Source organism: Ceratosolen solmsi, unplaced genomic scaffold (genome assembly GCF_000503995.2).
Source record: "Ceratosolen solmsi marchali unplaced genomic scaffold, CerSol_1.0 scaffold11, whole genome shotgun sequence".
Classification (NCBI taxonomy): Eukaryota; Metazoa; Arthropoda; class Insecta; order Hymenoptera; family Agaonidae; genus Ceratosolen; species Ceratosolen solmsi.
The window spans coordinates 11,627,336-11,643,936 of record NW_011948416.1 but is presented as its reverse complement, the minus strand read 5'-3'; the positions used below and the strand labels follow the sequence as shown (position 1 = coordinate 11,643,936).

At 26.9% G+C, this 16,601-nt stretch overlaps 1 protein-coding gene across 1 annotated transcript in view; it reads left to right on the top strand.

Annotated features, from left to right (window-relative positions):
• Positions 1–16,601, top strand: part of LOC105359519 (collagen alpha-1(XV) chain-like) — a 214,275-nt gene that overhangs the window by 78,010 nt on the left and 119,664 nt on the right. The window contains exons 3-4 of the mRNA XM_011496133.1: positions 2,445–2,710; positions 4,310–4,585. Of these exons, the coding sequence (XP_011494435.1) occupies positions 2,445–2,710; positions 4,310–4,585 (542 nt within the window). The remainder of the gene's footprint in view (positions 1–2,444; positions 2,711–4,309; positions 4,586–16,601) is intronic.

Genomic DNA, 16,601 nt, shown 5'->3' with positions numbered 1-16,601 from the left:
AAATTCTAGTTGTTATACAGGAATTCTACAAAGTATAATTATCAGAAAATTCTATATACATATAAGCATTGTATAAATATGAAATTAATAAAAATATGGTAAATACACTATGCTTTAATTTATTATGCTTATAGACATATTTATTTCGAATAAGAATTTTATAAAATTATTCGTTTTATGAAATTCCATGTTAAATATCATTAAATCACGCTTTAATAGAAATTCAATAATTTTATAATAATTTAATTTAGACTGTTCGTGTTTAACGGATGCTAACCAGAAGAAAATACAATTATTGTACAACGAACAGCAGACGCCACTTATCAAACACCCCTTTCAATAAATAAATACTAGCGTAACAAATATTAGCATTAGTTGATATATCTGAAGCGAATTATTGCCGTATTGTATTCCTAATTGCTGACAAAGAACGACGTACAGAGAATTTAATACGATATACAGGTAAATAGTGACGAGCTCGTCGCGCGTTTCTTTCCCGTTAAGCAGTTTCCGATGGAAGAGCTTGAATTAGCAAGATGTCGCGGTTCCATCATTCCGCGTCGATAATAATAGCGTGAACAGAGATGGATGCATATCTTTATAATTGTCAAAGATTCCAGAATATTTTAACCGACCGAGAATTTCTAAGAAGGCATGTCAGTAATATTGTTATGAGGAACGTATCAGTCGGACTAAAATCATTGTACACAGATTTAATTCCAAATTAATTTTATATTTTTACTGAGAATTATCGTTTTTATATGATTGAATGTATCTGTAAGTTTTTCCAATTTTTATCAATTTACCTTTAGCTAGTAACCGATAGTTCATCAAGTAATTAGAGGCAATAAGTAAGTACATGTATTTTCTTTTCAATAAATAATTATATCATTGTTAAACATCTATAAATAGAATTATTGATTTCAAAAATATTCTATATCCTGTTAATTTCGCCAGTTTCAAATGACAATAAGTATATGAATCATAAGTACATGGATTTTTATTTTATCATCAATGAATTTTACAATTAAAAAGTTATAGAAACTTTTAATTACATATATAAAAGAGTTAAAATTTGACTTTAGATTTTTTACAATCTTAATTAGCTTTATGAACTTTGCTTATTGAAATTTAATGCCTAAAGAAATACATTTAATATCAAGCAGTGAATAAGAAAATAATAAAGAAGAAATTATACAATGAATATTAGAATAAATAAGAACAAATAAGAAGAATATAGATTAGTCTTTATAACGAATACATGAATCTCCATTATACAGTACGCAATAGTTTGTTTTGAAAATAATGAAATAAATTAACGTTCTAATTCTAGAAAGGAGCTGAAATAGATCCTTTATAATATTTCAATGAGGAAGCTTTATTGAACGAAAACAAATGTAAGGCTAAAAATAATTGAGAGAATTAAATGTATTATTACTAGCGGGATATAATTAAATTTTAATGACATAAATCTGAATTTTATTAATAGAATACATAGTAATATATATAACATTTTTAATATATACAATTTTATAATAAGAAGAAAACACTAAGAGGCCTAAGTGATAAGTGCATGCAAAATAACAACGCGAGAATGAAAAAAATAATTAAAACTTTGGCAAAATTTGCTTACAAGACATCTTTGTCGCAACGAGGTATCGAGCTTACATTCCACTTCTCAAAGTAATTTTATGGGACTGAAACTAGTCGATGACTGTTAATATTACTACATATCTAATTATTATTGTTTGAATTAATCAATCTATTAAGAATTTAATAAAACATTAAAATTATAACGTCTTTATTACACGATTGCATGCAGAAATGTAAGAAAACTGTATAATTTATTGCATCGATACATCAACACTGATAAATTAAATATTATTTTCATACAACTGCCGCGATCCTTAGGGAATATAACATTATAGAATAATGAAAAATTACATTATTAAACCAACGTATGAGACTATTTTATAGATATAATAAAATCGAGCGATATATATATTTTAAACGGCATATTAGCTATGAAAATAATGAATTCCAAGATTTAAAAGATTAAATTTACCTAAACAGGAATATTATAATTATTCTCGAATTAATAATAAAGCTCTTCATTAAATGCAAAGTAATTAAATCTGAGAAATATTAAAAACGAAGTTTCGAATAATACGTACGGCCCAAATAAAAATAGCCATGCATATTATAATAGATATGGGCAATTAAAATTTTTATCCCAATGTCCAGGAGTGAAAAAATTCATTTGAGTATTATGCGAAATATAATTGGCTATTCATTGCTGCTCAGTGGCAAAATGAAAAGTAACTTAAATGCTCCAAATTCGCGAAATACTTTCTCAATGGCCTAACGCCGCTATACGCCCATCGACGTATTCCAGCTCCGATTGCTTTTTTCAACACAGTTTGCCTGCTTTTCTTTATTTACAGAGACTCATTTCGATCTATTGGAAGCGGCTGTTTCCTTGATTGACGATAAGAATCTGTACATCACCGATGGCTACGACGGCTTCCCATCTTTCGGCTTTCGCCTCGGCTCGGAGGTCAAGCAGCCGTACCGGATGTATCTGCCGGAGAAGCTCCCAGCCGAGTTTACGATTGTGGCGTCGTTCAAACCGCTGTCAGTGAGAACCAGTTACCTGTTCGCCGTACTCAATCCCTTCGAGACTGTCGTTCAGCTTGGCATTCGCATTTCCGTGAGTTGGCATTTACGCACTGTTATTTTCTCAGGATGTTTATGATTTCGATGGGACGAGCAGGCGATTTGTTAATATGAGAAACCGTATAATTGCGAAGTTGTTGAATGCAAGAAGAAGTCTATCAGGTGCAGAGACATGTTGGCGATATCATGACGATGTTTGGGATCATAATAACGCGACGTTTCATTCAACTAGTTATAATAATAATACTATATTCAATAATAATAATATATTCAATAATAATACTATATTACCGTATACTACATTCCAGTATTAATATGAGATTGTGGATTAATCAAATTTTAATCCATGCACCTTTATAAGTTGTCTTGTTATAAAAGTATCCGATATCATAATTCTATATTAACTACATATTAGATGTTTGATTATTCATGACACTATAATACGCTGGCCTATCTTTAAAAATATAACATTTTCAATATTGTATATTTCATTTTAATGTTGAGCGTAAAAGTATGATTCCCCGTTGAATAAGCTATGATGCGGAATTTATAGCCGAAAATATAAATGAATATTGAGATTTTAAGAATATTCTGAATGAAGTTATTATGCAAATTCTACTGCATATATCACTGTAATGCCCACAACATACAGACGGTAATTGCATTACGTTTCAACTAATAATTCACGCAATTTATCATTCAATAAGGTGTTGAATTAATTAATAGAGTAAATTTAATATTAAACAACTCAATACAGTCTGTTGTGGTGATTTTTTTTTCTAGAAAAATTTCATTCTATAGTTACTGCATTATAACTGGCCTAGCAAATATCATAAGAGTATAGGAATACATATTCAAAGAGGATGAATGGAAATATTTTTCTTTTTGTAATTAGAAATCGTACCGATAATACAGCTTAGGATTATATATCACTTCGATATTCATTATCGTATTTTAAATAACATTTCAAATGTACGGGGCAAAGTCACGAATTAAGCATTCATCAATCGCACAATTGTGATTTATAATTAATTCGAGGCTTGAAGTTGAAGTTCGTCGTCGCTTTTTATATTAATTTTAATATTAGAAAAAGCGAATATTTCAATTACTTCATTTGCGTTCACTAGCTACCCGTTTTTCTTTTGAAAGTTATAATTTCGGAATTTCATCATTTAAACAAATCGTATGTGATTAAAAATGAATTTTATTTTTCACCATATTTATTGCTTTATTATCGATTTCAATTATATACAATTATAAGCGTTTTCCACTTTAATTTCTAATTCCTTTCACCAATTAAAAAGTATAAATTTTAAATGAAAATAAAACATTCACGTATATTTATGCAAATTCTATTTTTATATAATTTCAGCGAATGTGTGTTCGATTAAACGACAGAACTATAAATATTTTTTAATTTTTTGGTAAATATTGTGAATAATACATGTCCGACAGAGATAATTTAATAATGAATGTTAAATTATTCAAGAGCGTATTTTCATAGAGGTAATATGAATTTTTGAAAAATTTGAAATTTGAATTAAATTGGGTAATATGAATTTTTGAAAGTTAGTAATAAAAAACAATAAGAATAATAATAATCGTACGTAACATAAAAATATACAATTTATAGGATGGACCATCATCGAATCAAAACATATCGCTTGTATATACCAACTCAGATATGCATTCCTTCTCCGACGAAGTGGCTAAATTCACAGTGCCGAAGCTCGCCAAGCGATGGTCAAAGATCGTCATACGCGTAACGACAACCGAAGTCATTCTCTACATGAATTGTAACGAATTGTCGCGGCAGCGCGTTACAAGAATCCCACCGGAGCTCGTCTTCGATACTGCGAGCACACTTTATATTGCGCAGGCTGGACCTCATATTCAAGAAAAGTATGACGTGAGTATTTATTAATGCCAATTTATCGATGTGTATACAAAAAAATCAGTTATTTACAACACAATAATTGGATATTTTCACCTGGGTTGTACGTTAAAATCTAACATCATATAACGAATACATTATTTATCAAAATGATAATTTAAATTCTTTATATTTTCTTATTTATAAAATACCGGATAATGTGAAATGTGAGCATTAAATATAGTGTGTAAAATATCCATATTACGAATACAGTTATGTTACAGACTGAAAAAGGCTCTAATGTAAGTTATCAAAGTATAACGCAGTTGGAATAATTGAAAACTGTATTCGATGTAAAGAAAACTGTTTTTTTTTCTTCTTCTTATCGATTGCTAAAATCAAGTCTCGTGAAAATACAAGAATGTAAGTAGTAAGTACGGGAAGAAGAATCCAGCCGGAGTAAAATCTTTATCGTCGGCGCATAATCGAATAAAATTAAATGTCATATCCATTGGTAAGTATTATTCTGCGAAAATCGAATGTTCGAGTTCTCAAATCGAATCGCGGACGAACAATAGTCTCGAGCTGAACAAGTTGAAGGCGACGCTTCTTCGACTCACTCGACCGAATAAAAACTGACCTCCATTCGCTTTTTCGGTTCACATTGCCTGGAGGGACAGTGTGAAGATGCTATTCTCGATCAAAGTTTACTTAAAATTGCAACATCTTTATCGACTTTGCCAACTATTCATCTGCACTCTGCCTTATACGTTGCTAATCTAATAAACTTTGTTATGAAAGTCAAATTCGTGGTTTGTCAACTACAAGCCCCAAAGTTTTTTTTAGTTTTGAAATATAATGTCTGCAATAAGAAATTTTAGTACAATTATAGCCCCAGTATATAAGTATAATCAATTTTGTTCATTTTTTCATATTCATTTGAAAAGAAATAACGAAATGATACATAAATAATTGATATTTCATTATCTCAATTATAATTATGAACATACTGCTTCGGCTCATTATATAATACAGGATGGATTTGTAACATATAGCGACACATATTCGTACTGTGTGGAATAATCGTCAAAAATCTTTTAAATATATCATCAATTATTAAGCAACTCTCCTATAAACTTTCTAATTATAATAGTAATAAATATAAAGATTAGAATAACCAAAAATTTTTTTTCCAATTTTCATAATTAATAAGATAACTCATTTCTTTGCATAATGTTTTTGTATAATTTTACAGCTAATTTATGGTATGTGTTTTTTTTACTAACAGTAGGCAGAATAATTCTATCATGGATCAAAAAATATATCCTCGTGGAGATAGAATGGTACATTAAATTCATACCAGCGAATAGACTTGATGTTATAAAAAGGACAATGGAAACGTATAAGATGAGCCCTCAGGCGATCTTATCGATGATTCGGAAAAAACTATAGTTGCTTTTTCATCTTGCGGACGTTGAAGAAAGTTCTGAGTTCGGTTTCTTTAAAAATAACAATGCTGTGGTAGCTATTAATGTTCGCAGAGCTGTTTTTTTACTCCAATACCGCTGTCTTTTATCTGTGACAGATTTTTTAGACGCTGTGTAGGACAATTCTGCTCCTTAAATATATGAAACTTTGTGATTTATAAGCCTCTGTGCTTATGAGTGACTAGCTAAATGATTTTGTACTCACTATTAATCGCAAATAATTTAATATTACACTAAACTAGAATTATATATATTCCATTTTTTATATCCACATGTATTTACGTACATGTGCCTATATACACGTGTGACATATAGCGAATGTTGGGTCAATATCGCAGTATGTGACGTTGAGTTTATAGATGCTTTTTTTATTTTTAGAATGCAACAAAAGGAAACCAAAACTTTTTCAACTGCTTCGTCTGACACATTTTTCAATGTTTATTATTGAGAGAATTTAAGAAATATGGATTTACAATAGTTATTTTAATTTTTATTGCGAAATAAAAATAGGAAAAATTAAATCTATTAAAGAAACAAATTTTATTCGTTGTTGATATACTAAGGAATTTATATTTATCTCAAGGACACATTAATATGAGTTGACACTTAATGAACATTTCATAAGCTTCATCGATATGTTTGTAGAGTTTTTAAAGTTCTTAAATGGTCATGAAGAAATCATTTTCAATAATTTATAAATATAAGATTCGTTATTATACTAATATATTCTCATACCAATACGTTTATTTATATTAGTATGTAGAGTTAATGTTGGAAGACAATTATAACGATAATATATGTCTTATCTTATTTATTTATAATGGCAACAAATTTTATTCTTTTTCATCTCAATATTTACATTACACGTTTAATTATTTTAAATTTGTATAGTATTTTTATTACAAAATTACAAAATAGAAATGAGACTATTAAATATTGTGATATTTAAACTACGAATGTCATGCTTTTGTCTTTAAAATTTTAACAAATTTCTCCTACTTTTACGCTTTCTTCTCCGATTTTATATTTTTTATATGCACATAAGGAAGATAGACATTATATTTACTTGAATACCTTCCTCGTACTTCTTTGCTTCTTTCCGTTCTCATGCTTTAGGTGAGCCTTGAAGCTTACACTTTTTTCACTCTTCTTAATATCAAATTTGTAATCGCATTTTTTAATAAAATTTTTTATACAAATTGTTGAGTTATCTTCGACATTAATAATAATAATAATTACAATTAAATATTACAATATACATAATTTTGTCATCTTGATACCTAGTTGACCGAATATATCGATATATATATAGTTATAAACATTGACAATGGATACAAATTTTATTTACAATTGCTCTTTTCTCTGGATCTTTCAAAGCAATTATTTAAAGAAAGTTATTTCATCGAAGAATAAATCGTATATGCATATGTAAACATCCGCATATGTAAAAATAACGTTTAATCTAGTTTGAAAATTAAAAATAGAATATGGTAAGCCATATTCTATTATATCTTTTGAAAATAGGATCCATAATTAATTAAAGAAATAATACATTTTTAACATAGTTTGGTACATAAGAAAAATTATTTAAGAGAAATATATTATAAAAATTATAAGTATAAAATTGAAAATAAAATATAAATTATTATTAAAAATATAGTAGTAAAAATTTCGGATTTCAGTTCAAGATCAGTCATATGCTAATAAAAACATCAAAGTACATCCAATTTGCATTTGTAAAAACTTCAATTAATAATACACCATAATTTATTCGTAGAATCTGTAATTATTATATGCATACATATATAATGAAAAAAAAATTTACAATTCATTTATCGTGAGTGGATATACTTTATATACTATAAATACATATATTGCAACCACACGAATAGATAAACTAGATATAATCAAAGATAAATGTGAAAGTTCGTTCTTGATCTGCATTTTATTGCACTCCTTTTGTCAGCAAGAAATTTGGAGGATTTAAAAGTATGTAAGAGGCATCAGTTCCAGAAAAATCATCGATAAGTAAAAGCATTATCTCAACTAAACAAACTTTTATCATATTTCACACTGTGGTGTTTTCTATTATACATGTATAGTCACACACATGCATTCATACATGCATGTACTGTATATATGATATATAGTTATATTTTATGTAAATCTAAATATATTTTAATTTTTATTTTGTAAGTATACATATGTAATATATATTTATGTAGAATGAGTATTAAAATTTATTATCTCAAATATATTATTTTCTACCTCATTATCATTTATACACTACTTGCCTTTAACATGCACAAATTATATTATTTATATACAGTCAGTCAGTTAGAGATTTATATATATGATATATACATATTATAAACAATTAAATTTTATCATTATAGTTAATATTCATATAAATTGAGTTCAATATTTCAAAAAAATTTAATGTGCCATTGTTAATGAATTTTTTTTCCATCAAGGTCATGCATATTCTTTTATATTTAATAATACAAATTTATGCGAGTGCTATTTCAAAATATAATGATATCAAAAAGAATTTACATATTAACGTTTCTCACAATCTCAAACGATTCTTCGTAAGGTAAGAATTTCATTCTGTTACCTTAATTTCCGACTTTCATATCGCTGTAAATTCGTTTCTACATCCTGGACAAGCGTTAATTATATACTGAATTTTGAATTTGCTTAAATATGCACCAATGCCTATTATAATCTTTAGTATAGTGTTAGTAAATGTTTTGTTTTTGAATCCAGCTTTGATTGAATACGTGCTTGCAGGAGTTTTGAATTAGATCCCATTATAACTGCATTAGAGTTGCACGTGTATCGCCAGATATTTAGTGGAACGTCTTGCTCATAAATTAGTACGTGGTTGTGCAATGTCCTTAACTATTATTTCATTTGAATTTTTATGATTATTCCAATTTGGCATTTAGTACATGAATGTATTTATAATTTTAAAGAAATAAAATCATTGTGATGCAATTTTAAGTTATTTTTAAGATTGTTCTGACATGAAAAAATATCGATAATTGTAAAACTTTTGCAATATATTTTATATTTTAGTATTTTATTAATACATATTAATTTTTAATTGTTCAATTTGCTAAATCGGAAAATTAATCTGATAGTTATTTTACATTATCGTTCATTCGATTGGTGAATTTCATTTAAATTCAAAATGAATTTTAAAATACACAGTACCATACTATCACAGATTAATACGATCTAATTAGCTAAATATTTTTCATTCCAAATTTTATAAATTTATATAAATATAGATCGTTTTGTTGTAATTTCATTTAAAAATCCTTAAAATGTTTATACTCTTTTGCACGTTATAAATAAATCACTCTTTCATTCATATTTCAATTTTTAATTATAATCCTTATTCAATTATTCAAAAAATATTACCTTCAATAAAGATTATGAATTCTTTATCGGATTTTAACCTTGCGAAATATTGCTAAATCGGTGCAAGTTCCGAGCGGTAAAAGTTTGAATTTGAAAAATAGCATTTACAATAGTCGAGGGGACCGGTCAACGTGATTTGTCGTTTTACTTACAACTACTTTTTCGGTTCTCTTTTTGGTAAAAACGTCATGTTTAAAAGAACTGTGTAGGTTTCTATCGGTAGTTTTTTTTCCCACTACTTTTCATTTCTTACACTTCTTGCATTACTATCGGATTGTACTTTCCTATAAAATCGATTGAAATTCTTACGTCCTACTGTAACCGGTTTCATATGATTAATACTTCTGAAAGTAATTACAGTTTTCATAGGAGTTTCAATATTTGTTTCATGTGTTAATCTTATGAACATACATTGTTCATATTTTATTTTAGATTACATGTAAATGAATAAACTTTGGTGAAAATTTTGTTTTAAAATTTTTATCATCACCAAAAACTTGAATGTAATTAGAATATTAAATATTTTTATTATTACAAAGTATTTCGGCATATAAATATATTAACGAAAACATTACTAATATTCATATTTATTTGTAAGAGCTTTAAGATGATTATTAATTCGTTGCCACTTCATACAAAATTTGTGTGTGTTAAGTTATTTAAAATTTATTCTCAATCATGCACTCTAATTTTCCCATGTGAGGAAAAATATATTTTTCCTCACATATATACTGGATACATTAAAATTAAACAAAAATTCATTTATAAATCGATTACATTATAAATATAAATTGAATAATCGATGTAATTTCCTTTTCAAAATTTACTAAAATTTACAGGGATTTCGCAGAAAATTTTTGTCGCTGTCAATGAGTATTATAAGAATTATTTTTAAATTTCCTACAAGCGAAAATGGAATATAAGCTTGGAAGTGCATCTACAAAAATAGAATGATTTTTGTGGCAATATATTTTGTTATATATCTCTCTCCTCGTTTAAAAATCGTGGTGTTTTGGGTTGCCGAGAGCAAAGTTGTTATGTCCTCTGGCATATTTTCCGAGATTTCTTTTGCGTAATCCCCAAGCGGTTTGCATTTTAACGAGTAATATCTGCTCGTATTTAATTTGACCTCGGCAAAAGTGAAACATGAACTTATTGGCGTTTCTTAGCAAAGCCTATTCAAATAAAAAAAAAACGATATAGCGAATAATTACTTTCTGGTGAATCAAAAGCATTTAAAGTAAATGGGGAACGATCTCATCACCCTTTATACTTGATCCTTGTTCGAAGAAATATCTATCTAATACATTTTTATTAAAGTAGCTCAATTGGCTATTAAATACTTCGAATGAAAATGTAACAACTTCAGTTGTAACTACAATTTTAATGGAATACTGTTATTTATATAATACGCTTTTGTATGTACGTAATTTCATTACCAATTTATCGTCAAACACGAATTTAAGCTGTTATAAAATAAAAATTAAGGCATATTGTGTGTATATATATGTATATATATATATATACATATATAATTAAATTAAATGCAGCTTTTCATTGCATTCAATTTAATTTAAAATTTCCCCGAATAGCATTTTAAAATTAGTACTAATGGACAGCAGAATGCAGATGATTTTCTGATCCATTGCTTCTTACAAATTTAATATATTTAATAACTCTTATAAATTATTCTTACAAATTGAAAGAATTTATTTACAAACATTTTAAAGTTTGAGTAACAGTCTTTTCAATATAAATACATATCAATATAATTTCTCACACTCCACTTATTTTTCATGAATATGCTATTATATGATAATTGCGCGATAAAGCTCAAAAAAAAAGAAGCTAACAATGATGTTAAGTTGAAACTAAGATAAAGATTTGATAGCGTCATCGATAGTAATTTCGAAATTCTATCTACAATAGTTCTTTGAAAAACTGAACTAACGCTGTGGAAGCTTAATTGGTGAGGCATGTTCGTCTATTGAAATCAATGCGCTGCCGATTCCGGACGAGAGAGGATATTTGGTCTTTTCAGATCTGCCAAATCAACTGTTTGAAATTTATTCGAAATCGATAATCAATTTAGAGCGCAGTGGAGTATGAGAAAAAAATAACACTGACTTAGCAAAAGAAGAGGAAGACAAAAACAATGGTCATACTTGAAATCCGTATAGGATTTTATAAAATGTCTTGTTCCAAGAAAATATACAGTCAAACGTTTATTATATCTCCAATAAATTATGCTGAACTTTGAAATATGTAAAAAAAAAATAAATAAATAGAATTATTAGCAATTATGCTAAATCGAATGAAACGGTCGTAAAATTGCTACTTTATCCTTTTGATAAATAGTCTTTCTCGCTTAATATTTATTTAAAGGGAAAATGAAGAGTTGAAAGACAAGCTCCTTAAAATATCAGTGTATGATCTTCATTACACAATGCTCTTCGTTAATTGAGTGAAAAAGAAAATTTCGTAATTTTTCTATTCATTTTATTCCTACCCTTCATGTCAATGTAATCGATTGAATATTTTTAAATTAAATTTTTTTAATTAATCTTGTCAAATTAGATTTTGAGATTTATAACATTAATCCAAGAACTGATGAAAAATTAGATCTTAATGTTTCATATTTAAAAATAAATTAATTGTTCTTATCGCTCATAATTTCTTGTGAGGGATAAAAAGATAATTATTTTATGGGCTTCCATCGTAGAATAAAAAGATAAAAACAAAAATAAAAACTGCATATAACTGTATAAATCTGTTATAACTGTGAAAATAAAAATCCGAGTGAATTACAATATTAAAAATGTGTCATATTTAAATATGAAATACAAATACAAAAGTACTAAAAACCATTAATATTTCAATAATTAAGTATCTGTGATATTCCATTTAAATAAATAAATACTTACATAGCAGCTGAGTAGTTAATCTTAATGACTTGTTTTCTCTAAATAATTTTAAAAAATACATATATCATGGTAGACATGATTTTAGCACATTTTTAAAAGTTCAATCGGAATGGATTCCAAAGAGGAACCGTTGGCGTTTCTTTAATCATTCAATTCCCTGTAAAATATCTTGTATTTAAATTTGAATAGATGAAATAAGTATATTGAAATGAAAACATAATTCGCAGAATAAGAAATGAGGACAAATAGTTTGCATAGATCCAGAGCATAAAGTTTATAGTGGAGCCGCGAGAAAAGTAAGAAACGAAAGAAAAACGTTGAGAGTCCAAGAAAATAATCCACGTCTGTCAGTATTTAAATTAGTTGTACACGAGAGAATGAGAAAAGCGAAACGAATTTTTGAATATTGGTTTCTAGCTGGCAAAATATTAAAAATTCGCTAATTTGAAGAGAAATTTTGTAAAGAGTGCACTAGAGATATTTTTACTTCCTAATATGTAATCACTAATTATATCTAATTACGAATAAAAACTATGTTCAGTATTATGCGAGCGAAATTTTTTTTTACCTTGGCAAGCATAAAGCAAAGGGTAAATAAGATGCATTCGCTTTATCTGTATGTGCGTAAGGAAAAAATAAAGTTCTCCTCCTAAAAGAGCGGAAAAGATTAAATCCATTGTTGTGAAAAGTTCTTAATGAATAATTAAACGTCTGTCAACTGAAGAGGGAGAAAGCAGGAGTGTCTGGGAAGGGTGCACGGCAAAGGTAAACTGTGAAAATGGTCGAACAAAAGCAAGACAGAAAATGACGTATAAATTATTGAATGGCTTTTTCTTTAAAAGAATACTTGACGAATAAATATAAAGGAATTATGTATTAAGCATTTTTTTAACTTTGAAAAAAAATAATTAAATTTTAAAATATGTCAAGGGTTTTATTTTCGTTAAATGATAATATCATTTTGGATGTCAAAAGTCTATGTAAATAAATTATGAACAAACGTGCAACTATTTCTCAACTTGAATTATGAATACTTTCTCCCTTTCTTCATTACATACTAATTAACCAAATTATTTATTTTATATTGCGACATGGAAAATTTAATTATTTAATTTAGAAAAACCTCACCTTTGAATTTTTCATAAAATATCATATTTTCCCAATGACTATTGCCAATGAATATTTATGAATAGTCACATTTTATTTAGAAATACTGTCTATATCTGTATTCTATAAGGGCAAAAAATTTTCCGATTACAATAATATTTGTACTTTAATTTCAATGGGTAAGTTCATCCAAAAATAGATGTAAGTAATTACTCATCTCTCTTGCCTTTGAAGAAAGTCACATTGATCCAGCACGCAAAAGTACGCAGTCAATTCAGAATTGCGAATTCTGAACATCCGAGATTAAATATTACAAAATTTACATATAAACAATCTTATAAAATACAAAAATATATAAGATTTCAGTATTTAATGCCAAGTACAACGGCAACAACTTGGTACTTAAAGTCGTAGTCTCGAAATTTCAAAACGCATGCCATTATATAAATTGCACACTAAATGCGCCGAGTTCCGTTTGTAGGATCCATTCGACTTCTCACACATCTTCGACAGCGGTTACATGCAATTCTGACTTATCGCAGACCCAGATAAGCTTTAAATTAAGTCTCGAGCACTCGTTTTATTACCAATTAACTTACATCTCATGTCTCAGATGTATTTTGTTTTCTTTAAACTGCAATACACAATGCGTAAATACGCGTATATTCGTGCACAACCTGGAAGATGCACGGATGCATAAATTAAAACGTGTGTGTATCATTCGCACGGTGCTTTCTGGTGAAAGCATAAGTGTATGATGCCTTTGGTTTTTCTTGTATCGGAAATCTTTGGGCGAATCCGTGCAGGAAATTATAAAGAGGGAAATTGACTATACTGGAGTTTTGACAGATGTACGAGTCGCTGGGATATGTATCAATGTAATAAATTACTTACTGATAAGTTTTATTATTTTATTATGTAAAGAGAAATATGTATCAATATTATACTTGATAATCATGTAATAATATTAAGTTTAAGAACTTTTGCGTTCCACAGCCAACCATTTAGTTATTGTCATATGTTAATGAGTCAAATACATTGTGTTGAATTACGTAAATACGTCTTATCCCTTGTCGCCTGAAATTTAAAACAACGTGATCTCCCAACGCATAGTAGTATTTTTGTTCAATATGCAAATTTAACTGTTTTAATCTATCAATAATACGCAAAAATAGCATAAAAAATTTCAAGTAAAATATAAAATAATAATTTATAAGCTATATATATATATATATATATTAACCGAATTAAAAACTGTAGCCTCCTACATGTTAAATTACGCAAAAGGAGCTGGCCGTATGCTTTCGTAAGGTCAAAGAACTTAATTCTTCTCTTAATTATATACATTAGATCTATACTATCATCATCTTTACAGTAAATAATATATCATTGTCTAACTTTTCTATCTAGGGAAGATGAATTGATTCAGTGATATTTCAAATAAAAGTAAAAGTGAATGATACAAGAGCCTTCAATAAGCAATTAATAGTGAATATTTATAAAATGTAAATCCAACAATTTTCACTTTGCATTGATAATTATAAATAAACTTATCGATTAGTTTAAAGTTTTACTTTCAAGTGGTCTTTAGCTTTATATATCATTATTAATTTATAATTTTTCAAAAAGGACATATTTTCGTTATATTATAATTTTCAATATGATTTTTATTATTATTTGAATATGAATTATAATTCAATTTAATTTCACTTGATAAATAAATATAGCAATAAATTTAATTTTATGTCTAAATTTTAAATCAATTTGCATATTCATCTTTTATTAATGCCTAATTACTTTCGTTTATAAGTACATGTATTTAATAGTTTTTAATTTAAAGTTTTTAATTAAATTTTTTTCATTTTATATTACAGAGTCGATAATTTTTAATATAAATTTGATGAAATATATATATATATATATAATGAAATAGAAACTCTTAAATTAGTTTAATAGAAAGAATTGAAAAAAATTATTTATAAATATAATTAAATGATAAATGAATTTTAATTATAAATGGTTTAGCATTATGTCAGATTATTTACATATAAAAATATAAATAAATACATATAAAGTCCTATTGACATAATTTTACAATCAAACCCTACCAAATTTATTATTAATTTTAATACTATTATACTTTATGTTAGCCCTGGAATATTATGAAGTTTTTCAACTATACAAGTGTCATTATAATAATATAATGAAGAAATATATTACACTAATTATATAATTTGTTTAACAACTTCATACATCCCATTATTTTTACGTTTTAAGTCATATAATAAGATGATAAAAATTCTTAATTATATAATTAATGACAAAGGTTTATTTTATATTCATTTATTTTAATTTCTTTTATTGAATGGTTCTTTAAAGTGATAAATATCGTATTGTTATTTTAAGAATGGTATTGTAAATAGTATTAGAAAAGTATTTAAGTAAACCTTGCAACATTGTGAAAAAAATGAAGTTGAATAGATATTCTGAAAAGTATAACGTTTCGTTATATAAATCACTAATTCACATTTACTTTAGAATAGGACTCTGTATTAATAATAATTCAACATTTTCATACGAGAGTCAAAATTATTAAAAAGGAGTAATTTTAATAATATCGTATCGGTAAACAAACTAGCCTATGTATATATTATAATATAAATATTTTTGAAAAATGAAAATCATATACAATGATATGATATAAATCATTTTTTTGGTCCTATATGGGATAAAATTCCTTTATTGTAGTAAAAAATTATATGAAATAAAAAGCAGCTTTTATGAATATTTTACATTTTATAGTAATCGTATAATTGTAGTTAGTTTTATCGGTAGTTCGAAAAACTTAATTTAATGGAAGTCTTCATTGTATTATGAAGAAGGCGACTGATATCTATAAGCTAAGTATAATGTATTTATAATTGGCAAAGAAAATTTTTCTTATAAATAATTTGTTGAATTAAATTAAGCGAATTATTTTGAATATTTTTTATATTTTTAATCAAACTCCATTTATAATATATATTTTGCAAATTAAGCTATCAATAGACAAATATCTCGAGAGTACGTGTTTTATACTTACTTTTTACGCTATAGCTTAACGTT